Here is a 26940-nt window from a genome sequence, read left to right as displayed (position 1 = left end):
ATCAGATCTGACTGGCACAGGAGGAGATTGTCTCTCCTACAGCAGAGCATCTGGTGGATTTGAATTACACACTTTTTGGATTTCAGCACAGCTTCTTGCCACTAGGCTACCAGAGTTCCCTAGGATATAACATTTTTAAGATTTATCTATCTTACCACAATTCTTAAAAGAGTCCTGGTAGCACAGTGATTAAGTGCTTAGCTGCTCACTGAAAGGTCAACAGTTTGAACCCACCAACCCCTCTAAGGACAGAGATATGTTAGTTGGAGCCTTGGAAGCCATCTGGGAGTGTTCTGCTCTGGGGGTCACTGTGAGTCAGAATTGATTGACTCTGAAGCAGCAAATTATCACAAAAATCAGACCTCATTTCTCATTATGGATAAATGATTCCACTCCATCTGTATGTTGTTGTTGTTGTTATGTGTTGTTGCGTCACCTGTGACTCATAGCGACCCTATGTACAACAGCTCTAAATCCTGCTCTATCCCTTGCCAGTCTACCTCATAGAGGGTCTACATCTCCTGTGCTGTCCCTCCACCCTCCCAAGCATGATGTCTCTCTCCAAGGACTGATCTCACCTTGCAGTGTGTCCAAAGTATGGCAGACAAAGCTTCAGAATCCTTGCCTCCAAGGAGCAAACTTGTTTGTCTTCCTAGCAGTCCATGGTATATTCAGTAGTCTTCTCCAGCACCACAGCTCAAAGGAATCAACTCTTCTTCTATCTCCAGACTGACATCGTTGCTCTTCAGTATTTTGGAGAGGTCTCTAACAGCAGACTTTCCCAGTGCAATTCGTCTTTTAATTTCCTGGCTGCTGGTACTAAGAATGTTGATTGTAGAGCCAAGCAAACTCTAGCTGTCAACAATCTCAATCTCTTCACCATCTATCATAATGCTGCCAATTAGCCCATTGGTGAGAATCTTTGTTTTCTTGACGTTGAGCTTCAATCCATATTGAAGGCTGCAGCAGCATATTTCAAAAGCTCTGTTCTTCTTATTTTTCTGCTCTTTGGCTGTTTACTGCAAAGAAGAGCAATGATATCAGTCTGGAGACTAAGGTGTGCCTATTGCAAGGTGGACATGTTGCAAGGAGGAACCAGTCCTTGGAGAGGGACATCATGCTTGGGAGGATGGAGGGACAGTGCAGGAGAGGAAGACCCTCTATGAGATGGATTGACTCAATGATTGGGTAATGAGGGTAGGTGTGTCAGAGACAATAAGGTTGGCACAGGATAGAGCAAGGTTTAGTACTGTTGTACACAGTGTTGCAATGAGTTACAAGTGACTCAATGGTACATAACAACAACAACAAGAACAACAGTGTTGAGCTGAACATTGGTACACAGGTTCCTGTTTGCATCTCTGCTTTCATGTCTTTTTAATATATATTCCCAGAGTAAAATTGTGGGGTAATAAAGAGCTTTAGCGGTGCAGTGCATTCTGTGTCAGGCTACTAATCACAGAGTCAGTAGTTTGAATACACTAGCCACTCCTCGGGCAAAGGGTGGACAGTGTCTGCCCATAAAGACCTGCGGCCTCGCCTCGGAAGTCTGATGGGAGGGTCACGGTGAGTTGGCATAGATTTGAAGGCAGTAAGTTTCTGGTAATTCTCTACCAAGTTGTTCTTTGATGATCCTTTGACAAAGATAATGGAAGTGATAACTAGACTTCCAGGACACTCAGTGGCTCATGGGTCCTTTCTGTTTGGGGGAAGGGTCAAGAGGGAATCTGGGATGAGCTATCCACTCACATCCCCTGGAGCAGTGGCACCCCACTTGCGCTCCATGCCCTGCCGCACAGCATCTCAGGGAGCCAGTTAGAAATACAGATTCTCAGGTCCCATCCTGGACCTCCTGAGTCAGAACCACTGCAACGGGGCCCAGGAACCTGTGATTTAATAACCTCACCCGGTGATTTTAAGCATGAGTAGGTTTGAAGCACACTGTTCTAGAGTGTGCGAAGGCAATTATTCCTGCCGGTAACAGCCTGAGGGATCTTTCATGTGTACAAATCAGGTCATGTCATTAAAAACCTTTGATGATGTTATAGGATCAAGACATAAAAAAAGTCAAGAACAGATATGCACACAGAAAGTGGTCTTTGATGAGTACCAGGGATGGAAGGTAGAGGGAGGGAATCACTTTCTAGATAGTAGACACTTGTTATTTATTTTGGGTGATGGGAAAGATAATATCAAATGTGGGTGTATTGTGTGTGGCTTAACCAAAGTAAATGAAGCCACTAAGAATATACAAGGAAAAGTGACAGTTTCAGTAAATACTACAAGACATGCAATGCGCCACAATAGCAGTAGCAACCCCCCAAAAAATATATGTATGTGGTTACTTAGGTAGCTCTGGTGGCCTAGTGGCAAGAAGCTGCACTGCAATCTTGAAGGCACATGGTTTGAGGCCACCAGCCACTCTGCAGAAAAAAGATAGGCAGTCTCCTCCCATGAGAATAACTGTCTCTGAATCCACTGGAGTGTCAGCTATGGGTCTGTTCCAACTTCACAGTATACAACATAGGCAGATATGTGTGCATATCTGTACATGGTGGTGGTTGTTGTTATTGTTGTTGTTATGTGCTGTCAGGTTACCTGTGATTCATAGAGACCCTACTATGTCCCTTAGCTCTGAAACCTACCCTATCCTGAGGCAATCTCATTATCTCAGATAGACCTAATCCCATTTCTCCTGTCACTGAATCAGTCCATCTCATCCTTGGGTCTTCCTCTACTACACCATCTGTCTACCCTTATGAGCGTGATGTCCTTCTCTAAGGACTGGTCCCTCCTGGCCATCTGAGATGGAGCTTAAAAATCCTTGCCTCCAGAGAGCAGCCCTCTCTCGGACAGACCTGTTTGTTCTCCTGGCAGTCCACAGTATGTTCAGCACTCCTCTCCAGCACCACAGCTCAAAGACATCCATCCTTCTTCTATCATCCTTAGTCATTGTCCAGATCTCGGATACGTAGCAAGTAATTACGAACACCATGGTCTGCGTCAGGCACACCTTAGTCTCCAGACTAGTATCATTGCTCTTCAGTACTCTAGTGAGATCCCTGATGACCAGCTTTTCCAATGTAATTTGTCTTGTGTATAGGATAGCATATAAGCATATAGGGACATAAGGAAGCTCTGGTGGCCTAGTGACAAGAAGCTGCACTGCAATACTGAAGGCACGCGGTTCAAATCCACCAGATACTCCACTGGAGAAGGAGAGGTAATCACAAAAAGAAGAGGGGAGAAAAAGATACAAAAATAAAGAATATATGCACATACATGCATAGATGGTGAACCTGTAAGCAAATATATACAGTTGTTGTGTGCTGTCAAGTTGGGACCGACTGACAGCTGACTCTGCAGCAGGTTTTACGAGACTGAGATGTGCGTGGGAGTTGATTGCTCATCTTTCACCTACAGAACAGCTTGCAGATTTGAACTGCATGCCTTTAAGGTTGATAACACACCTCCTTACCAGTAGGCCACCAGATCTCCCTATGTATGTATACACACACAACACATGCACGTTTATGAGTGTTCCATGTGTATAATTAAAGCCACAGGGGCAGAGTTGCAGAGATTTCCTCGACATACCCAAACAACTCATCAGACTGATTTGTTTCCTCAATTAAAAAACTTAGGACTATAGTCTTGTGGGACCCTTTGGTCAACTGACATAGCATGGTTCTAAAGAGTTTTCTACATCTTAGCTTAGGGAATAGAATCTGAGGTCTTAGATGCTTATAAACATTTAAAGTACAACTATTGGTCTCTCCACGAGCAGTAAGAGATTGAAAGGCTCAAAAAAAGAAACGAGTGCCCACGAACAATAGTCCTAATAAACCATGGACTCTTCTGGCCTGAGACCAGGGGGCTACTTTGCATCTGGCTACCATTGGCAACCGTTCTGTCCAGGTACATGATAGAAGGTACTTTCCTGGATAAAAAGGAGGAACATAGAGAATAAAATTCAGGTTCTTAAAATGTAAACAAAAACAGGCCAGACTGAATGGGAACCTCGCCCTATGACACCCTTTGAACTTGCATTGAAGCTGTTCCTAGACATCACCCTTCAGTCAAACTGTTATGTACTGTTGTATTGGAACGTCCTCATAGCCAACTTTCAATAATGGGCCCCCTTAAAACTATTGAGGACAGAGTTACGCAGACTCAAACCTGAAAAGGCAAAGAAAGAGCAAGGGAAGTTATATCAATGGAAATAGACTATTTGCATATCATAAAAATGTTAACCAATGTCATGGAACAGTTTGTATGAAAATCACTGAATGAGAACCTAATTTTCTGTGTAATATTCATCACACACACACACACATACACTCACATATGCACTTACCCCTCTTTTGAAGGGTTCTCATTGCATTTGGAAAAATTTGCCACTTCCTCATTTTGATCTTCAAGGCCACAAATGACCTGACTCCTGGCCCCCTCCCACCCTCATCCTTTTCATTCTCTGCCCCACTGTCCGGTCCTCAGTCCACCATGATCTTTCTTTTCCCTGGCATATTAAGCTTTTGCCCTCAGAGCTCTTCCCTCTCCTTAGGAAGCTTTCTCTTCTGAATCTCATGAGGCCACGAGAATCTTTTTTGTTATCTCCAGTCCCACCTCCTCACAGCTGCCTTCTCTGGTGGTCACTCTTCATCTTATTATTCCCTTATCTCTCTCTGGACGAATCATGGCAGCCCCGTGCATATCACAGCAAAGCTGGAGTAGGGTTTTCAGCAGCTGATATTTCAGAAGTAGATAACTCAGATTGCTTTCCAGGATGTCTCTGGGTGGATTTGAACCTCCACCCTTTCAGTTATCAGAGTGAGTTAACTGCATCATTTGTGTACTCACCCCATTTCTACAACTCTGCCCGAGGCTCTTCTGGCCATTTCAGAATGTTTGCCCTGCAGCCTTGCACCTCCACCCCTCATCGTGAAGCACATGGAACTATGGGGCGGGGAGGGAGACTGGGAGAGCATGGGATAGTGTGCTCTTAGGTAAGCCATGCACCTCTCTGAGACTGACCTCTTTCATTGTAACGAGTAGACTAAGTAAATATCTAAGATTTGGGGCTAATCTGAAATGTGTTTTCAAAATTAAGGGTAGCTCTTGAAATACTCTCCATCAACCCATATCCTTGCTGTGCCAGGTTTTCTCGTGTTTCTCTCTCTTCTTTCCTCTTCTCTCTTTTCTTTCTTCTCCCTTCTCCCTTCTCTCTCTCTCTCTCCAGAACTTTGTATCGTTGAGAGCTGCACTGGGGCAACCAGAGAGAATAAGGGTTTGGGGGAGGCAACCTGAGCAGGGTCAGATGGTGGCAGAGTCCAGAGGGGCCTGAAGATGGGGAAGGACACGTGCTCATTTAGGGGAACAGGAAGTGGTGGGAAGGTATTTGGGCATCTTTTTCTTAACATGACACTGATGCTTACTAAGCGATGAAGGCTCCACCTTCAGGCTCCTGAGTAAGACCGACCAGCGTGGAGCTGCGCCTCCAGCACTTTGAGCTGTATGACGTGAAGACATTCCCTTCGCCTCCTTGAACTTCCTTATCTGGAAGACGGTGATGAAAATCCCAGCTTTGCAGAGTTACTCTGAGTGGTGATTGATCTGGCAGCCGAGATGTGGTTATCACATTATAAACAGTAGCTGTAAGGCAGAGGTTTATTGGGCCAGTCTTATATTTCCTATATCATTCTAGACACATACAACACATACACATACACTTAAAAAAAGCATCAGTCCTTGGGATAAAGGCATTATGCTGGTAAATGTTGTTGTTTAGTACCGTCGAGTCAGAATCAACTCATAGCTGAACCTTCACTGGGTTGGGTTTTTTTTTCCTCTTCATTATTATTATTAATAATAATAATTTTAATGAAAATTTACAGGTATTTTGGATTTCCATTCATTCATTGTTTCGCTTTTCTCCCTACCCACCTCTCCCCTCCAGTTTGTTCTTCTCTTTGAAAAGTGAAATAAAAATTCTTTCACTGTTATACAATCCCTCCCCTAAGTCCACTCCCCTGTGCAGCCTTCTGGACTCCTGTCATGACAATAATACCTAATCATATATCCCTTTTAAACGGTTCTCTCTCTCATCTATTTCAGTGCAGTAGACATAATTTATTCCATCTTTCTCATTCCACCCCCACCCCCAGCCCCTATGTCAGTCCCGTTTAGCAACAGTGGCAAAACATTATGCAGTATTTGTCCTTTTGTGACTGAGATATTTTACTCAGCATAATGTCCTCCAGGGTCATCCCTAACCTCCACTGGGTTTTTCGACGTTTTCCTCCCACAGATCAGCTGGTGGATTCAAACTGTGTACTTTTGGGTTGGCAGTTAAATTCCTTACCACTAAGTGGAGGGTTTGTGAAAGAGAGGAAGACCCCCGACAAGATGAGTGTTACAGAGGCGATCTTGAGGGTTGCCGCATGATAGGACAAGGTTCTGTTCTTTTGTTCAGAGGACCTGACAGCACCTCACAACAGCTTCATTATCACCGTTGTTATAAACTCCATACTGGCCAAGTCTTGCTAGAAAGGTTGATTCTTAGAACATTTACGGTGGAAGAGATCAGGGAGCTGGTGTTAGAGAAACGCAAGTGGCTTGTGTAATCATTGCTCCCAGTTCCCTGATGTTCTATGCAAAAACATCTGGTTCTAGTTTGTGTTAAGCTCAACTTGTTTGTCACAAGAACAGCACCTCTCTTCCTAGATAGTTTGTGTCTGTTCTCGCTGTCAGCCGCTGTCAGAGCTCGAGAGACAGGCTGGCCCAGGGGGAACCGTCAGAGCTCGAGAGAAGGCCTGGCCCAGGGGGAACTAGCTTTCTGCTTGTAAGACTCAGACCCAGTGTCACCAAACGGGTCAGTGGGAGAGCCCAGAACGACAGATAGTTGTCTTTTCATGTTCACATGTTCAAGACTGAATCCCACTCCCTCCAGAAGCTTTAATGCCCATGTATTAGAGATTGTTGTTACTGGCATTGAGTCATCTCCATCACATAGTGACACCAGGCATAACCAAATGAAGCAGCATGTAGTCTTGTGCTGCCTCCACAGTCATTGATAGATGCTAGTCTGTCGTTGTAGGGAGCTTTTGTGGCCGAGTGGTAAGGAGTTGCACTACCAACCCAAAGGCCTGTGGTTCCAATCCACCAGCTGCTCCGCAGGAGAAAGATGGGCAGTCTCCTCCCATGCAAGCCAGCTAAGAGTTGGCTCTGACTTGATGGCCCAGAACAACAGTAGCCCATTCTTATAGTTATTGTGACCTTCAAAGCTCAGCAGCTCATCTGCTTTTACCATTTTGGGCATGATTCTGTGGGGCTCATGGGCTTATCAACATTGTAAAGCCTTCTCTCTAGTCTGCCTTAGTCTGGAGACTCTGCTGAAACTTGTCCACCCTGGGTGGCCTTGCTGGTACTTGAAATACCAATGCCATCATTTCCAGCATCATAGCAACATGTGCACCTTATGGTATGACAGACTGCTGGATGGATGGTGGTATTGGAAGTTACACTTGCTCTTTTCTCCCCTAAATCTCAGTGTCAATTTAAGAACTCTCCTTTCTCACCTGGATCCGCAGGTGTGAGAGTGGGAGATGGCTGAACTTGGATGTGTTCCTTCAGCGCTGTCCACCTAGCATGCCCAGCTGTGTGGATAAGCAGGGAAGGGTGGCTGGCTTGAAGAGCAGGGGATCATGAGGACCCCTGGCCGGTTGACTTGGCCCCATGTTGTGGGTTTAGGGCTGAGTGAAATGATCCACAGGTCTAGAATGCAAGGAGTGTGGGCTCCTGGTGCCCATTTGAACATAGCCACAGATGGCTAGGGATGAGTTGACCAGAACCCAACCAGATGGAGAGAAGATGATCCAAGATGTGAGTGAGGGTCAATCGCTGCACCCTCATGTCTTACTCTGGACTGGACTTGGTTTGTGGATGCAGATGCTCAAAGTTTCCAAGCTGAACAGTGGATTCATCAGTAAAAGGGACACGCTTGCTCCCTCAGCACTGGTTTGATAGGGGCGGGCCAATCAGCAGTTGGCTGTGTAAAAGGGGGCTATTAAGGCTCGAGCCATGAAGTAGCTGGCTTAACCATTTTCACAAACATAGTTATTAGTGAAATGATTGTAAGGGGTGAGAAACGCCACAATATGGGTGAAAAAAATATAAATGAAAATCTGTATAAAACACAATACACATGTGTGAAACACAATGTATATGGAAGATAAAAACATTAATAAAAAATGGCTCCCCTTTGGAGCTTTGGTGACCTAGTGGCAAGAAGCTGCACTGCAGTCCCAGAGGTGAGCGGTTCAAATCCACTAGATGCTCTGCTGGAAAAGGAGGGGCAATCTCCTCCTGTACCAGTCAGATCCGATTTGACAGTATACACACATAAAAAAAAACACACAACAACAAACACAACTCCCCTTTGAAAAGCAGAGTCTTCCCATCTTGCAGAAGATGAGATTAAAAGGCAGGGGGATAATTTTTCAAAATCCAGCTGGTCAGAGCCCTACAGGAAAGATTGGGTTCCTACAGGAGATATGAGGGTCCAATGGGAGAGGCTGAACATTCAGTGAGCTAAGAATCTTGGAGCTCAAACTCAGACTCACTGCCATCATATCAGAAGCAATTCCTAGCTGACCCTCCATTTGGTCTCTGAGGCCTGGAGAAGAGTAGTAGTTGTTAGGTTGTTATGTGCTCTTGAGTCATAACGACCCTGTGAACAAGAGTTCTGAACCTTGCCACATCTTGAGCCAACCTCACCAACTCTGACACAGCTGTCCCCATTGTTACAATCACGGTGTCAATTCATCTCATCCAGGGTCTTCCTCTCCTACACTGTCCCTTCACTCTTCCAAGCATGATGTCCTTCTCCAAGGACTGAACCCTCCTAGATGTGTGTCCAAAGTATGAGATGGAGCTTCACAATCTGCCTCCAAGGAGCAACCTGGTTCCACCCTCTCTAGGACAAACCTGTTTATTCTCTTGGCAGTCCATGTTACGTTCAATACTCTTCTCCAGCATCACAACTCAAAGGCGTTGATTATTCTTCTGTTATCTCTAGTCATTGTCCAGCTCTCTGATGCTTAGCCAGTAATTGAGAAGACTGTGGTTTGTATCAGATACACCTTAGTCTCTGGACTGACATCATTGCTCCTTAGCACTCTGGAGAGGTTCCTGACAGCAACTGTCTTTTGATTTCCTGACTGCTGATGCTAAGAGTGTTGAGTGTGGACCCGAGCAAGAAGAAATTGTGAACAACGTAGATCTCTTCTCCACCTATCATGATTCTGCCCTTTGGCCAGATGGTGAGAATCTTTGTTTTCTAGAGAACAGTCATACTTCTTAAAAGGTAGCTTTTGTCAGATTGATTAACAAGCATTGTAAGAGATGAAAAGTGGAGGGCACTGTGCCCTGATGAGTATCTCAGGACTCCGTATTGAAAGAGGAAGTTGGGCAATGTAAAACCACAGAGCTCCTGAGAGGAAGCTCAATGCACCCAGAATGCCATTAAAATGAGATCGGTATGCCCATTCTCTTTTGTTTAGAAGCATGGAATTACATGGATTCTATTTCCCCGTAATTGTCCAAATAAAGTGTGCATTCTGACCAGGACACTGCTGCTGAAGTACCAGTTGCTGGGTAGGGACAGTAGACTTTGCTTCTTAACAGTCACTTTTATGTACCAGATACTTGGGAGAAGAAGAAAAAAAATATCAATTTCTCCTCAAACATCTTTTCAGAACCCACTCTGTTTGAGACTCCTTTTCTTTTTCTCCTGGGCTCTCTTCCTCCCTTCCTCTCCTTGGCTTGCTGTCTCCACCATAGCTTGGTTGGGGCTTGGGTCACGGAGGGCTCCAGCAAATGGAGGCAGTGTCACCGTGGGTCCACGTGCTTTCCCACCGTCCGCCTGATTTTCTATTCTTTTGTCCCAAGTGCTCTGTATTATTTATCCCTCCCCACCCCCAGAGACCTGATGACAAGTCTGTCTAGCATGTCTTGTCCAAGTCCAAGAAGGAAAGTTGATTAGACGGCTAGGATTCCATTCCCTTCATCAGGAAAGTTGAGATAATGATGCTTGAGTCAGGAGAGTGCCTGGCTCCCGGTGATCAACCAGTGGTCATCAAGTCAGATCTCACTCCTGGTGACCTGTTTGTGGCAGATAGAACTGTACTCCACAGCTTTTTGTTGTTTTTGTCATCAAGTCAAATCTGACTCCTGGTGACCTGTTTGTGGCAGATAGAACTGTACTCCACAGCTTTTTGTTGTTTTTAAACATTTTTTTTTGGCTGATTTTATTTCATTCTAGAATTCTTTTTTGTCATTTTGGTGAAAGTTTACCAATCAAACGTAATTTTTCATTCAACCATCCATGTACATTTTGCTCTAATAACTAATTCACTTCAATACCATGACGTGATCGTTCTTCTCCCATGTAATCGTACTCTGTAATTCTGATTTCTTTTCATCATTTTCTGCTCCTCTCTGTACCTTTCTCTTCTTTGGAGATGCTGTGCTGATCATCATCTTACTGGATATTGCCTTTCCCTTCTGCTGTATTATGTGCTGCAATCCCAAAGGCACATGGTTCGAATCCACCAGCTGCTCCAGGGGAGAAGGATGGGCAGTCTCTTCCTGTGTGATTTACTGCCTCTGAAAACCTGCTGGAGGCTCATATATATAGATCGTTCTGACTCAACAGCGCATAACAACAATTACGTATTTAGGGAGCTCTGCTGGACTGTTGTTAGGGAGCTGCGTTGCCATCTCAAAGGCACATGGTTCCAATCTACCAGCTGCTACATGGGAGAAAGGCAGGCAGTCTCCTCCCATGCAGTTTACTGCCTCTGAAGACCTGCTGGAGGGTCAACTATGAGTGGGTTCGACTGTACACGACATTATGTACTTGCTAATTTTGACTCCCTTCTCCAATCTCTGAAACCTAGTCCATTTGGCTTAAAGTACCTGGTTTTTCAAAAAGAAATCATTAGGTCGTTCTTCCAAGGTGCCCGTGGTTCACAGGCCCCCTCTCTTTCAGGCTCCAGATGCTGGAGGCCATCTGCAAGCACTGGGAGGGCCCCATCAGCCTGGCCCTCTACCTGTCGGATGCCGAGGCCCAGCAGTTCCTCCGCTACGCGCAGGGCTCCGACGTGCTCATGAGCCGTCACAACGTCGGCTACCACATCGTGTACAAGGAGGGCCAGTTCTACCCCGTGAACCTGCTGCGCAATGTGGCCATGAAACACATCAGCACGCCCTACATGTTCCTGTCTGACATTGACTTCCTGCCCATGTACGGGCTCTATGAGTACCTCAGGTAAGGACTGTGGGGCTGCCACCCGGCCAGGCGCTGGGCGGGAGGCAGGCGCCACCATGGGATGTCGGGACCAGGAAGAACCTGAGAAGCATCATCTTAAACAGATGGGGAAACTGAGGCTCAGAATGAGGAAGGGACTTAATAAACTCACTCAGGACAGAGCTCATGACCACTTGAGTTGGAAGGGAGAGCAGACATCTACACCTTCTCATCCCTAGGGAGGTGAGAGCCTGTATTTGCATGATAAAATATGCAAGGAGTGGACAGGAAACACCTCTCTCACAGCCAAGGCCTTTTTATTTGCTTCTGTGAGAGCATATCTTTGCTCTTTCAGTTTGGGATCAGAGAGCCTGCCTCTGCCCATTCTTGATATACATCACTGTCCAGTCCTAAAAAGAACCCTGAATGGGGACGGGGTCTTTGCTGACTGCAGTGCCACCTGGATGCTGTGCAGTGTTGTGACACTTCACAAGGATATGCCATCTCCTCCCCATCACACACAGCCCCTGCTGTCGGTGTGGTGTTACTATTTTCATTTTCTTTTCTTCTTTTTTTTTTTTTTTTTTAAATTTTTCTACTAGTTTATTTACAAAATTTAAATACAGATTTGAACAAATACTTTCAATTTCCCTCACCCACCCATCCATCAAATTGTACAACCCAATGATTAATCCCCCTTCCCCCTATACATCCACATCCCTCTGCTTCCAGCCTCTCCCACCCCTCCTGGATCCTTATACTCATTCTACAATAATGGTCTTACACAATATTTATCCCTATGTGACTGAGTTAGTTCACCCAGCATAATGCTCTCCAGTCCCTCCCAAGTCAGGTAATAATTTACAAAGTTATTGCTCCTGCATGCTGCGTAGTATTTATTCCATTGTGTGAATGTACCTTCATTTTGTAAATGGGCCGCTACAGGCACAAGATCGTTCTTTTATTTCAGACAAAGGATTCAGGCTGCTGACCAAAGTAAAAACAAGTAAACTTACTGCCACGGAGTGGGTTCTTACTTGTAGCCACGCTGGACGACAGAGTAGAGCTACTCCATAGGGCTTCCAAGGGTGTTATCCACGGAAACGGAGGAGACCAGAACAGGCTTCCTTGGTTAAGAACAGCAGAGTAAGGTGCTCTGGACAGCACAACCGTGGGCTGGAAGGATGAGAGCTGGGTTTTCTGTAAGTGTGAACATATGTTACGGAGCCTGTGACCCACAACTCCAAACCCTGCAGGGCCTCCAAAAGTCCAGCTTTCCTCCTTGTCCACCTCCTGCTCCAGCTGGGCCTTGGAATCCAAGTGTGGAGTGAGCGCGCCCCCAAGTGGCCAGATAGAGCTTCTGACCCTCGATCTCTGTAGATTCCAAAACCCTGGAAGCTTGTGGATAGTGGACTCCGGATCCCAATCAGAGTTCCCAAAGGAATAGATGATGGGGATGAGAGTTGCCCCCTACCAGAAAGAGAGGGCCCTTCAGGATAGTACCCTTTATTTTCCCATTTATTTTTGGATTTCCATTTATTCATTGTTGCACTTTTCTCCCTACCCAGACCTCCCTCCAGTCCCCCCCACCCCAGTTCGCTCCTGTCTTTGAGAAGTAAAAGAAAAATATTTTCTTTGGTATACAATCCCCCCACACCCCTCCCACCGCCCCAAATACACTCCACTATGCAACCTTAATTGCGGATTCTTGTGATAACTATAATACCCTATCCCTGACTCCAGCTGGCCAAGGGCGAATTGGTCCCATCCTAAGAGCCTATGACTGCTACTCTTTCTAGAGAAAAGCTCTTTATGATCTCACCTCCATGTGAACTGTTTTGAAAGGTATTACCCACAAGTATACTATGGTTTGATACTGCATTACAATTTTCCCCCCTTACTCAAAGACACTAATAACAGCTAATTAAGACCTTGCTCAATTTCAGATGGAGGTTGACCATTGTTGTTGTTGTTATGTGTTGTCGAGCCACCAATAACTCATAGTGATCTTATGTACAGCAGCTCTGAAGCCTGCCCTGTCCTGAGCCAGTCTCACTGACTCCGACACACCTACCCCCATTGCCCCAGTCATTGTATCAATCCATCTCATCCAGGGTCTTCCTCTTCTGCACTGTCCCTCCACCCTTCCAAGCATGATGTCCTACTCTACGGACTGGTCCCTCCTGACCACGTGCCCAAAGTATGTGAGAAGGAATCTCAAAATCTTAGCCTCCAAGGAGAAACTTGGTTTCACTCTCTCTGCAAGACAGACCTATTTGTTTTCTTGGCAGTCCATGGTATGTTCAATACTCTTCTCCAGCACTACAATTCAAAGGCATCAGTTCTTCTATTATCCTTAGTCACTGTCCAGTTCTCTGTTAAGTAACAAGTAATTGCAAAGACCATGGCCTGGATCAGGCACACCTTAGTCCCTTGACTGACATTATTGCTGTTTATAGTACTTTGGAGAGGTCCCTGACAGCACATTTTCCCAGTGCAATTTGTCTTTTGATTTCCTGACTGCTGGTGTCAAATAGTGTTGATTGTGGAGCCGAACAAGCTGTAATTGCTAACAGCCTCAATCTCGTCTCCATTTTTGATGGTGCTGCCAATTGGCCCAGTGGCGAGGATCTTTGTCTTCTTGATATTGAGTGTCAATTCATATTGAAGACTACAGTCCTTGACCTTCTGCAGCAAGTGCTTTAGGTACTCCTCAGTTGACCATTAATTAATATTTTCATTAGTGCAGTCTCCTGAGGTCTTAGTCAGCTGGAGTCATATTTTCACAGGAAGATCTTGGATTCCTCTTGTGGTCCTGAAATAGTGAAACATGTTCCCAAAAGCCCACCCCTTTCTTCAGGGATCCTCAGTTGAGAATGAATGCTAGAGTTCAGGGCTCTCTTCACATGTGGAAGCTGAGTCCAGGGAGGTGAAGTGACTCGCTCGTGAAGAGTATGAAGACAGATGGGCATTTCTGACTTATTATCTATCCACACTGCACTCAGCTTTTCATTCATTCATTCATTCATTTAGTTAGTAGCATTTATTAGGCACCTACTGTGTGCCCTCATCTTCTTCTGTGACTCACTTGGGAAGGATCCGCACACCCCACAGCTGACAGGCCAACTAGAAAGATCATTAATGTGTAAATTAAGTGCACCAGGCTTCGTGATGAGGATGATAGTTGTTGTTGTTGTTGTTGTTATTAGGTTCAATCAAGTTGACTGCTGCTCATAGCAGCTCTGTAAACAACAGCTCTGAACCCTGCCCTGCCCCATCCTCACGTCCGTGACACGCTCATGCCCCCTCTACTCACTGTGTCAGTCTGGTGGAGCAGCTTCCTCTCTTTCTCTGACCTTCCACCTTTTCCAGGATGATCTCTTTTTTTCCAAGCACTTGCCCTCCTGATAACATGTGAGATGAAGTCTCACCATTCTCATCTCTAAGGAGGGTGGTATCGGGGTGCTCTTAACCCAACGTGAGAGTGGAGAAAGCTCAGGGAAGGAGACCTTGGAGAAACTGGATCCCAACTGAAGCCTGCAGCTGAATTGAATGAGGCAGGAAGGATGATGGGTGCTCCCAGGAGAGTGAAAGTTCTATCCCCGAGATGGAGGGTCTCAACAGAACAGCAAGAGATGACGTGACTACACGTACAAGGAGGAGTGGGTCCTGCAAAGCTGTGCCACAAGGTGTTCCCATGGAGTTTAGACCCTGTGAGGCAGGTGGGACCAGAAACCCCGTTAAGTTGGATTGAGACAGTGACTGCAGCAGTGGGTTCAAGTGTGTTGGGGACATTGAAGATGGCACAGGATAGGACAGGGTTCATATCTGTTGTTGACAGGGTTGCTGTGAGTTGTACTCAACTCAGTGGCACCTACCAACAGCATAGAGAGAGAGGAGGCATCAGAAGAAGGAGGGAAGATGCTTAACAGGATGGTCTGACAGAGTGTCTGTAACAGAGGCTCAGGCATGTTGAAGACGGTATGGACAGTGCAGGATTCAAACAGGGTGAGGTTCAGGTCTGTTGTTATAGGATCACTGTGTCAACTCGGCGGCATCTAAAGGACGACAAAACTTCTTCATCCCACCCACTTGGAGCTTGTTATCAGAAGGAGCCAATTCCTGGCAAAGGACGTTAAGTTTAGTGAAGCAGAGGGTCAGTGAAAAATAGCGGGACTCAGTGAGATTGATTGGCAGAGTAGCCGCAACCGTGGGGTTCGTGAGCGTGGCAGAGAACTGGGGGGCATTTTGTTCTATTGCGGTCAGCATCACTGCGAGTCAGCACTGACGTGCCATCACCTTTTAGCAGCAGACAACCTTTTAATAGATGAAAGTGTCTGTTGACTTGAGCTCTTTTTCCAAGCAAATGGAATGGACTTGTTTCTGACCCAAATATGATCAGAGAGTGCAGCTCATTACCAACATCCTGTCATTGACTTGGAATGAGGTGGTGGCACTGTTTGTTTCAGTAGCAATGGAAGTCAGCAAAGTCACTGGGCTTCCCTGGGATCCTGCTTCTTCGCATTGATGCCCAATAAGGTGTTCTCTGGGAGCTCTATGACAGGATTTGTTAAGCCCTTCCCAAGTGCCAGGACTCCTGCAAGCTGCTTTGAGTACCCCACTCCTCAGAGTTCGTTCTGCACAGAGTCTTAGTAAAGACTCAGGCCCAGAGAGGTAAACAGCCCAGATCACACTGGCCAAGACGAGATCTGATCAATAAAAAGACAAAGATTCTCACTCCTGGGCCAATTTACAGCACCGTGAGAAGTGGAGAAAAGATTGACGTTAACAATTACAGCTTGCTCAGCTCAACAATCAATACTCTTGGCACCAACAGTCAGGAAATCAAAAGACAAATAACATTGAGAAAATCTGCTACCAGGAACCTCTCCAGAGTACTGAGAAGCAACAGTGTCAGTCTAAAGACTAAGGTGCACCTAGTCCAGGCCAGGTCTTCGCAATTAACTGTTTTGCATCAGAGAACTGGACAGTGACTAAAGATGACAGAAGAAGAATTGATGCCTTCGAATTGTGATGCTAGAGAAGAGTCTTGAACATAGCGTAGACCACCAAGAAAGCAGAAAACAGGTCTATCTTTGAGAGAGTGAAACCAAGTTTCTCTTTAGAGGGTAGGATTTTGAGATTCCTTCTCACATACTTAGGGCACGTGGCCAGGAGAGACTGGTCCTTGGAGCAGGACTTCATGCTTGGAAGGGTGGAGGGACAGCACAGGAGAGGAGGAACCCAGGTGAGATGGATTGATACAGTGACTGGGGCAATGGAGGTTGATGTGTCGAAATTAGTGTGACTGGCTCAGGATAGGACAGGCTTCAGAGCTGCTGTACGTATGGTCGCTGGCAACTTGACTACACATAACAACAACAACATCACTGACCCCACCCAGTCACACTGCTTCATTATCTATATTTTTTTCCTTAACTGGTGGCTGGTGTCTACTACAGTACTTGACATTTCATACTATTCTTGTTACTGTAATTGTTAGGTGGTATCTATTTGATTCCAACTCATAGTGACCCCATGTGATAGAGCAGATCTTTCCCTATGTTTTGGTGTGACTTGATGTTTTTGTTTGTTTGGCTCATTTAGGGGTTGAAGTTTTTTTGTTTTGTTTTTTTGGTGGTCCCCCCCCCCAAAAAAACAAACAAACCCTTGCAGTCCTTACAGATGTAATTCTGAAAAGTGTTGTGTAACAAAAGAGGTTCAAATCCACCACTGGCTCTATGGAAGGAAGGTAGTGTTTGCCCACCCACAGCCTGAAGAACCTGGTGGAGAGTCAACATGAGGTGAAATCAATATGAGGGTCTTGAGTTTAGCTTTTTGTTTCTTCTCTAGTAGACCCACTGGGTGGCTTAAGCTTACAACTTCACCACTCCACCTGGCAGCTGGTAAACACTTACCTGACATAAACCCCTGTTAGGATCATGGAGTCCCTGAGCCAACTCTTGGAAATGTTGGAGTCAACCAAGAGGTACCTTGAAAGAAAGCCTGGTGAGCTACTGAAAACTATAAACCATTGAAAACTCTGTGGAGGAGGCAGTTTTTGAGAAGAATTCTCTCAGTCCTCCCAGATCTGAAATAAAGTGCTTTGGATATGAAAAACAAAACAAAAACAAAAAACAATAAAAACCCAACAACAACTCTGTGGAGCACAGTTTAACCCTGGTACTCACGGGGTGCGGACTTGACGGCACCTGGTACAGGTTTACTGTGACGATTACAGCTGATGTTGATGGTGTTGTCTGGGATGCTGGGGTTCTGAGGATAACTTGGCCCCTTCCACTGGGAGAGCAGGCTGTGACGATGGAGGGCCACTCTCCTCCTCTGACGCTGGGATGTTTAGATCGCAGCAAGATTCGAGACAGCATCACTGTTCCCGAGCAGCTGATTGGCAGCCCTCCGATCGGAACCCCGAACGCTTACTCCTGTCACTCTTTTAGGGGCCGATTTGGCTTCCAAAATAAGTTCAGCTTCCTAATTCCACTAGCCGTTGCTTAGCAACAAGTAGATATTACAGATGAAAACAAACAACTCCGTTAGAAAATAATGAAATCAGTTACATGCATGAACATAACTCAGGTGTTTCGCTAATACCTCCCCACCCCTTCAGCAAGTTCGTCTAATGACCTAGTCTGCGAGTTTGCAGTGCTCTCTCTTGATTTCCATGGCAGGTGAAATCCCACAGAACAGGACAGAAGTCAGACAGGCCTGAGTTTGAATAAAGAGACTGGAACAGCCTCCTTGAAGGATTAGATTTGGCACTTGATAAAAAGTTCATTTTCCTGTCCTTTGACCTAGAGTAGGAGTCCCTGGGTAGTGCACAAGGTTAAGCACTGGACTTGTAAGGGAAAGTTTGACAGTGCAAACTCACCCAGAGGCATTCAGAAGAAAGGACTGGCTGTCTGCTTCTAAACAGGTCTTCCTCTGAAAATCCTCTGTAGCAGCATTATCTCAATGGCCACCTGCATACTGGCTTTCTTTTTTGGTTTCTTGCCTATTGAACTCCTTTGCCTGGTGACTTTGTGCAAGCATCACTGGGTGATTCACAGGTTAATATATTTGTCTGCCATCCTAGAGGTTGGATGTTCAGGTCCACTCAAAGACACAGTGGAAGGAAGGCCTGGCAAACTCCCTCCAGAAGATCAGTCACTGAAAACACAGTGGAGTTCCCAGGAGTCACGATCACTAGGTGGCAACAGGCAGTGGTGGAAGTCCCCTAGGTCAGAGGTCACAAGCTAGTGGTCTGGAAGGGGATAAATGTGTTCTGTTCAGGCTGCAGGTGAGTTTATCTGGCCCAACAGCGTGGCCTGTGACCTCCTGATTTGTTTTTGGTTTAACTCATAACAACACTGCGTGTGTGACACAGTGCAGCTGCCTCATAGGATTCTCAGGCTGTGGCTTTTATGACAGAGTATCACCAGGTCATTTCCCCACAGAGATGCTGCCTGGGTTTGAATCACCTACCTTTTTGATTAACACGCAAGCAGTTAACCTTTTTTTTTTTTTTTTAACCAGGAGGGCTTCAACTTCATGTTAACCCCTCCATGGTTTTTTATTCTTACTGGAATGTAGCAAATACATATTGTTAGTATTTCTCTAGTAGAAATTAAGCAGTAAGCACTTACCATGTGCCAGGCAATGTGCTAAGTTGCAGGTTAACAGTGTGGTCATGGAGCCCCCTCCCCCCGCCACCGCCCCCAAGATCTGCATTTCAAGACTTTTCAAGACTGGGCTCCTTCACCAGCATCCGGCCAACCTCAGGAAAGGCACTTCATCTCTTCTCTCTCATCCTCTGTGAAAATGACATTCTTTCTTACCTCCTTGGAAAAAGACATCATGCTTGGGAAGGTGGAGGGTCATCAAAGATGACCTCACCAAGATGGATTTGTGGTGACTGGAACAATGAGCTTGGGGTATATCTGAGATGATGAGGACGGCGCAGGACAGGGCAGGGTGTATGTAGCTCTGCTGTTCGTACGGCCTCTATCGGTTTCGGTCAACTACAACAAGGGACTAGAGATCTCTGGTGACGTAGTCCTCGGGGCTCTGTACCACCACCCCAAAGCCACCACCTCTCTGATAGTTTGAATCTGCTAGCAGCTCTGGAAGCAGCCTCTCACCATGGGAAGTCCAGCCTCCCAAAACCCCACTATGAGCTGATTCCAGCTTGACCGCAGTGAGGTGAGTTGAGCTACCCTCATGGGGTTGACTCTCTAGTGAATGCTCAAAGCATAGTTCTACTACTGCTGTTATTGTTAAAATTAATGCTAGCTTGTGCCGTAGAAATAAGAGACTCAAGCTAAGAGGCAGAGATCTCGTGAGAGGGTCAGGGACACCTTCTAGACAGGATGAGTAGTTGAGTTTAAAGTCTGAGGGACTCACAAGTACTGTTAGGTGCAGGCGAGTCAACTCCCGACTCGTGCTGATCCCACGTTGAACAGAGCAAAGCCCTGCCTGACCGGGCCCCATCCTCGCAGTCTCTGCTATGCCTGTTAGTACAGACACTGTGTCAGTCTATCTCATTGAGAGAGTTCGCTTCCATTGACCCTCTACTTCTCAAGGTTGCTTTCAGATGTGGAAAGGCCTGAATTATCCTGGCTTGTTATAGGAGCTCAAAAGTAGCTGAATGTTACGAATTGAATTGTGTCTGCTGGTAATGAATATATGGTGTCTCTCTAGCCGTGTAGCTAGGTAAGGCTATTCCTTGGACAAACACCTCATGCTTGGGAAGATGGCGTATCAGCAAAGGAGAGGAAGACCTCCAATGAGATGGGTTGATATCATGACCTCAGCTGTGGGCTCTAGTGTGACAGAGATGATGAGGATGATACAGGAGAGGGCAGGGTTCAGGTCGGCTGTTCATAGGTCACTGTGAAAGCAGCACCTAACAAGACACCCTAGCCCTTTACTGATGGGCTTCCCATTTAGGAATATGTTTTCTTTATTATGTTAATGAGACCATGTCAGTGTAGGGTATGTCTTCAGCCTTTCACTTTTTGATATTAAAAAAAAAAGAGTAGGTTAGGCAGAGAAGGAGGAAGATCGCTGGCAGGCCCCGTGAAGATGACCACAGACCCAATGAATAAGGACCTTGGAACCAACAGAGGGAGAAAGGCCTCCACTAGAGCCAGTGTCCTGAATTCAGACCTCCAGCTCCTACAATGTGGTATTCCTATGTGTTAACTCTGGTATAACTTCTGTTATAGCAGCACTAGGTAACTGAGACAGTGTGAAGAAAGTTCTAAAAAGAGAAAAGAACCTGCATGGGGCACCTGAACAGCTTCATGTACTGAAACTGTCCACCTCTGTGTCTCACACTTGTGCTCCTCTCTCTCTCCCCTACCCCTCTCTCCCTCCCCTTCCCCCTCTCCCTCCCTCCCTCTCCCCTCTCTTCCTCTCCTCTCTCTTCTCTTCTCTTCTCTTCTCTTCTCTTCTCTTCTCTTCTCTTCTCTCTCTCTCTCTCTCTCTCTGTCTCTCTCTCTCTCTCTCTCTCTCTCTCTCACACACACACACACACACACACACACACACTTGGCCTTCCTTCTTGCTGGTGGCTTAAACCTGTGGCCACATCAGTTCTCCTCTTCTTCCATATCAGCTCCCTCACTAGCCCCCTTGCCCCACACCTGGTTAGCACTGCACATCCATGAGCTTCACAGTCTTCTACTGCATTTATCCTTGAGTCCTTGGCCCTGGTCAAGGTCAGCAGTGTCCCCATCAAGGTCAATCTAACAGACTCTCCTCCATTCTTTCCTTACTATCTCTCTGCTAGTCCAGGAATAAGTTGACGTCTGCGTAGCAAGGTTGAGTCTCAGATCCAGGCCTCGGATGTCTCGTCCAGCAGTGCAGCACCAGGCACGTCCGTGTGTTCCTGCAGACCATGCAGAGCATCACATGAGAACAGGGCTGCACGAGGAGTCTGTGAGGATGCAGGGAGGAGGAAAACTTTCTGCACATGCGCTCTGTGTACCAGACACTTGACCAATGTTATCCCTCTTATCACAACCTAGCCACAGATAAGTGTTTTTATCCCCAGTGTGCCAGTGATCCCTGGTAGCACAATGGTTAAATGCTCAGTTTCTAATTAAAAGGTCAGTAGTTCAAACCCATCCAAGGCTTCATAAGAGAAAGATGTGGTAATCTGCATCTGTAAAGATTACAGTTTATGAAACCTTACATGTTGGGTTCACTCTACCACAGGAAGTCGCTTGTGAGTAGAAAATCTATTTGACCACACCTAACAATTTAGGTCAAAGACTACAGTCTTCAACATGAATTGCATCTCAACATCAAGAAAACAAAGATCGGCGAGCTCTGGTGGCCTAGTGGCAAGAAGCTGCAACTACAGTCTCAGAGTTGCACGGTTCAAATCCACCAGGTGCTCTGCTGGAGAAGGAGGAACAATCTCCTCCTGTACCAGTCAGATCTGATTTGACGGTACACACAAAAAATAATGAAATAAAATTAAAAAAAAGAAAACAAAGATCCTTCCCACTGAGCCAAGAAGCAGCATCGTGATAGATGGAGAAAAGATTGAGGTGGTTAGTAATTTCATCTTGTTTGGATCCACAATTAACACCCTTGCTGCCAGCAGTCAGAATTCAGAAGACGAGTTACATTGGGAAAATCTGCTGTCAGGTACATTTCCAGAGTGCTGAAGAGCAGTTCTGTCAGTCTGGAGACTAAGGTGTGCCCAATCTAGTCCATGGTTTTCTCAGTTGCTTGCTGTGTATCTGAGAGCTGGACAGTGAATAGAGATGACAGAAGAAAAATCAATGCCTTTGAGTTGTGGTGCTGGAGAAGAGTGTTGAACGTACCTTGGGCTGCCAAGAGAACACACTGATCTGTCCTAGAGAGTTTGAAACCAGGCTGCTCCCAGTACATAAGGATTTTGAAGCTTCAACTCATATATTTTGGGTTCCAGGAGGGACCAGTCCTTAGAGATTGGGAAGGTGGAGGGTCAGCGCAGGAGAGAAAGTTCCTGGATGAGATGGATTGACTCAGTGACTGTGGCAGTGAAGTCAGGTGTGTCAGAGACAGCGAAATTGGCTCAGAATAGGGCAAGGTTCAGAAATGTTCATAGTGTTGATAGGAATTGTGGTCAACTCAATGGCACGTAATGACATTAATAAAATGCAAGAGAGAAGATTAAAATGCAGAAGATGCATGTGCCCAAAAGTCACAAGGATTTACGTAGCAGAACTACAATTTTTACCCCAATATTTCCATCCTAGAAACCTGCCTCACGCTGCCACCTCATCCCTGCTTCGGGCAAGCTCAGATCGATTCCTGTGTTCCCTCTGCACTGATTGAGTTGTGTATTCTGAATCCTGCCAGAGCTAAAGACACGGCCATGAAGCAGAGTTCATTCTTCCCCTCCAGCATTGTAGGGCTGATCAGTATGTAATTGAACAGTCCCTTCACCACCACCATCATCACCAGAGAGTGAGACATCTGGGATGAGCCTGGTCAGAGCAAGATGAGGGCCATCACCTTGGAGATACTCCGAGCCGGTCAGTGGAGCGGAGAAGGGACGTATGGGCAGGCAGGCCTCCCATTGGCTGTCCACACAGCCTTGTAAGACAGCAAGATCCCCTTCTGGGGTTTTTGAAGCAGATACACATTTCAGAATAAGTTTCCTTCCCTCCTCCCATCCGCTTTTGATACCTCTCTCATATGAGTCCCTGGGAACTTGTACAAGAGCCGCCTGGATTCCTTAAGACTCGGTTTTGATTAAACTCGGACTCGCTGACATTTGATGCCATGAAATTGGGCTGCGGAAGCCCAGAGCTCTGTGAGCTGACAGGTCGGCGTCTCTCCTGGCGTTCTGACAGTAGCCTTGGTGTCTCCAGCTCCCTGGTTCCCAACAGTTTGTCACTTGTCAGCTTGGGCTTCCGCTCTCATTGCTCTGCCAGAGAGAAATCAGTGCAGGTAACCCTGTGAGGAGCAGAAGCTCACGGAGATGGAGCATCTCCCAGTCGTGCATAGGATACCAGCAGGGCGGCCAGTAGGACTGCTGCTGAAGAAAGTACCCTGATCCCATCCAAAGGGTGCAGGAAGGTTGTGTTCTCAGGCTAAGGGTATGGTGGTGGTTGTTTGCCATAGAGTCAGAACAAACTCATAGCTGGCTCTTCAACAGGTTTTCAGGAGCATTTAATTATATGGGAGGAGAGTGTCCTTCCCTCTCCCATAGAGCAGCTGGTGGATTTGAACCATGTGCCTTTGGGATTGCAATGTAACTTAAGCCAACTAGGACTCATCTTGACCCTAAGAGCGACAGATCTGAACCCTGCCCTGTCCTGTCCTCACCATCTCTGGTACATTGCATCCCATCGTCACAGTCACAGTCATGTGTCACTCCTTCTCGTTGAAGGTCTTCCTCTCTGTCTCTGACCCTCCACCTTTCCCAGCAAGATGTCTTTTTCCACGGGCTGGTCCCTCCTGACGATAAGGTTAAAGTGTGGGAGACGTTTCACCACCCTTGGGTTCAGGTGGAGATCAGGTGGAGGTCAGGAGTCACAGCATCTATGTCAGGGCAACACAGTCCGGTCCATTACCACTACCTGCCAGGTGCGCTCTAAGAACTCTGTGGTCAGGTGCTGTGGAAATCAACGCTCCAGCTCATAGCAGCCTTCTGTACGACAGGCAGAGACCCTGCCTGAGCCCGCACCGTCTTCTTCTCTGCTGTGCAGAAGCCCGTTGTTGCAGCCGCTGTGCTGACCCAGCTCATGAAGAGCCTCTCTCTCTTTTTTTTCACTGCCCCTCTAACAAACATGTAAGAAATTTAGTTCCTCTAAAATTATATAGGTTTATTCTTGTTTCCAGAGTTTTCCATATATCCAGGATATCCTCCCCTGACTGTCTCTCACTTCTTGGTCAGAACACAACTGAACGATCACACACACACACAGACAGACACACACACACACACACACGCACAGAGAGAGAGACAGAGACAGAGACACACCCCAGGCAGCTCTCTGTGACTCTGCTCCAGACAGCCCTATGCTATATGGCTGCCTTCATTCTTCCTCCCTCCTACACTTTTACTTCTAAGAGGGCAGAGGTTCTATCTTTACATTCAACTCTATGCCCAATATTGTGCCTGGATTCATAAATATTCATTTATTAATGAATAGATTCTCTCACTTAGCTCTCTTAATATCCAACTCTATGAAGTATCTATTATCAAGATAAGGAAACTAAAGCCCAGAGAGGGAAGAAAAATTGTCTGTGAGTGAATAGTTAGTGAAATGGTGGAGTTACTGAAGCGTTTATAGCGTCAGATTTAAAGGACCTCTCAGGCTCCTGTTTTTGGCCATCATTCTGCATTCCTTTAAACTAGCCCCTCTGAGAGATAGCAAACCCTTGGATGTGTTGGAAAGAATTGTAGCTGACTTCTCTTGAAGCGTCAGCATATCTGACCACACTGATGCCACAATTCTATGGTGTCTCTCTCTTAGCAATACCATTGTGTCACTTCAAACTGCGGGCTAGAAATCTAGGAGAGAAATAAAAGATCAGAATGGATGTCTGAAGAGATTCTGAAAATTGTGCCAAAGTTTTGAGAAACAAAGGGAAGAAAGAGATGCAGAAGCAAAGAGTAATTTCAAAGGGCAGCTCAAGAAGACAAAGCAAAATATTATCACAGAATATGCAAAGAGCTGGAGTTAGAAAATAAAAAGAGAAGAACTTGTTCAGCATTTCTCATGCTCAAAGGACTGAAAAACAAATCCAGGCCTTGGGTTGTAATGCTGAGAGATGTTATAGGCAAAATCTGGAATGATCCAGGAAGCATCAAAAGAAGACGGAAGGAATATACAGAGTCACTGTACCAGAAAGAGTTGCCTGACATGAAACCATTTTAGGAAGTAGCATATGATCAAGAACTAATGGTAGAAAGCCATTGGTTTCCCACCAATAAAGGAAAAAATTTCAGACTGCATTAAAACATGGGGTGGGGGATAGAACCCTGTGAATTGATATAATACCAGTTGGTATGTTTCAAATAATAGATGCAGCCATGGATGTGCTCATTAGTCTCTGGAAATTTGACAGCTACCTGGTAAATTTACTGGAAAAGAGCCATATTTATTCCCATTACCAAAAAAAGTGACCCAATAGAATATAGAAATTATAGAATAATATCATTACTATCACATACAAATACATATTGTTGAAGATTATCCAAAAAGGGCTAGAACAGTATATCCACAGAACTTCCAGAAGTGCAAGCAGGGTTTAGAAGAAGCTGCGGCATCAAGGATATCACTGTTGATGTCAGATGGATCCTGGCTGAAAGCAGAGAACACCAGAAGAATGTCTGTTTGTGCTTTATTGACTCTGCAAAAGCATTTGACTGTGTGGATCATGACAAATGATGGCCAATATTGAAAAGAACGGGAATCGCAGAACACTTAATCCTGTTCACACAAGACCTATATCTAGACCAAGAGGCTATTGTCTGAACAGGACAAAGGAATACTGCATGTTTTAAAACCAAGAAAGGTATGTTTCAGGACTGTGTCCTTTCTTTTTTATTCAGTATGTATGCTGAAAGCTGGACTTCATGAAGAAGAATGTGGTATCAGGATTGGAGGAAGACTCATCAACCACCGGTGTTGTGTAGATGACACAACCTTGCTTACTTAAAGCAAGGAGGAATAGAGGCACTCGCTGCAGAAGGTCAAAGGCTACAGTATTCTATGTGAATTACAGCTACATATCAATATAACAAAAATCCAACCTTCTTCCTTGGAGCAGCTAGTGGATTCATTGTTAGTGCTCTAAGATGAGCAATCTGAGAGAGAAGAGTCTAGTGACCTAAAGTCACTCAATTTTGTCAGATCTGGACCCAGAACTTGAGTCTCTTACTTTCCCACCCCACCCATGCTCACCTCCCCCAATGGACTCCTGCTTCCTGAAGGTACTCCACCTATAGCACTCCATCTATAAGGGTCTCCTTGCCTCACACCCCAATAAAATAATTGCAGCAATGTGTTCACCCTCAGATTGTCAAAAAGCCACAGCAGGTATAGGATGAACTGACAGACAGAGTGTACAGGGGCCCAGGCTGGCAGTGCCATCCGATAAACACGTGTGGGACTGTGCCTTCAAACCAGTCCATTACGGAAACAGCTCCTTCACAGGCCCTTTCAGAGCACCGGCATCAAAACCTCCACCAGCTGAGTGTGAAACGCACCTGTCTGGTTGCAGCCCATCTTTGTGCAGTTTCTGTGTCTGCAAGATGAAAGGGAATCGCAGAAAGCACTCCGAATCTGCTGCTCTCCATTCTGAGAGAAATGTGGCTGCTGGGCCCCAAGGCTCATGACGGTCTATACACCCGTGGGTGTGGGTGTGGGTGTGGCAAATCCCTGTGTAAGGCTCATGATGGTCTATACATCTGTGTGTGTGCCTACGGCTGCTGGGCCCCCTTGTGTGAGGCTCCTGATGGTCTATACGTCTGTGTAAGGCTTATGATGGTCTATACACCCGTGTGTGTGTGTATGTGTGTGTGTGTGTGTGTGTGTGTGTGTGTGTGTGTGATCCCTGTGTGAGGCTCCTGACGTTCTATAAACCCATAAATCTGGGGAGGGGGTGCAAATCCTTGTGTA

At 45.9% G+C, this 26940-nt stretch overlaps 1 protein-coding gene across 1 annotated transcript in view; it reads left to right on the top strand.

Moving 5' to 3' along the window:
* The window catches only part of LARGE (like-glycosyltransferase), a 663150-nt gene that overhangs the window by 617751 nt on the left and 18459 nt on the right, over window positions 1–26940 (top strand). Inside the window, exon 11 of the mRNA XM_006901347.1 lies at window positions 11051–11329. Coding sequence (XP_006901409.1) covers window positions 11051–11329 — 279 coding nt within the window. The remainder of the gene's footprint in view (window positions 1–11050; window positions 11330–26940) is intronic.

Source organism: Elephantulus edwardii, unplaced genomic scaffold (assembly GCF_000299155.1).
Source record: "Elephantulus edwardii isolate Elephantulus edwardi_28Jun2011 unplaced genomic scaffold, EleEdw1.0 scaffold00321, whole genome shotgun sequence".
NCBI classification, from domain to species: Eukaryota; Metazoa; Chordata; class Mammalia; order Macroscelidea; family Macroscelididae; genus Elephantulus; species Elephantulus edwardii.
This window is presented reverse-complemented; position numbering and strand designations above follow the sequence as displayed.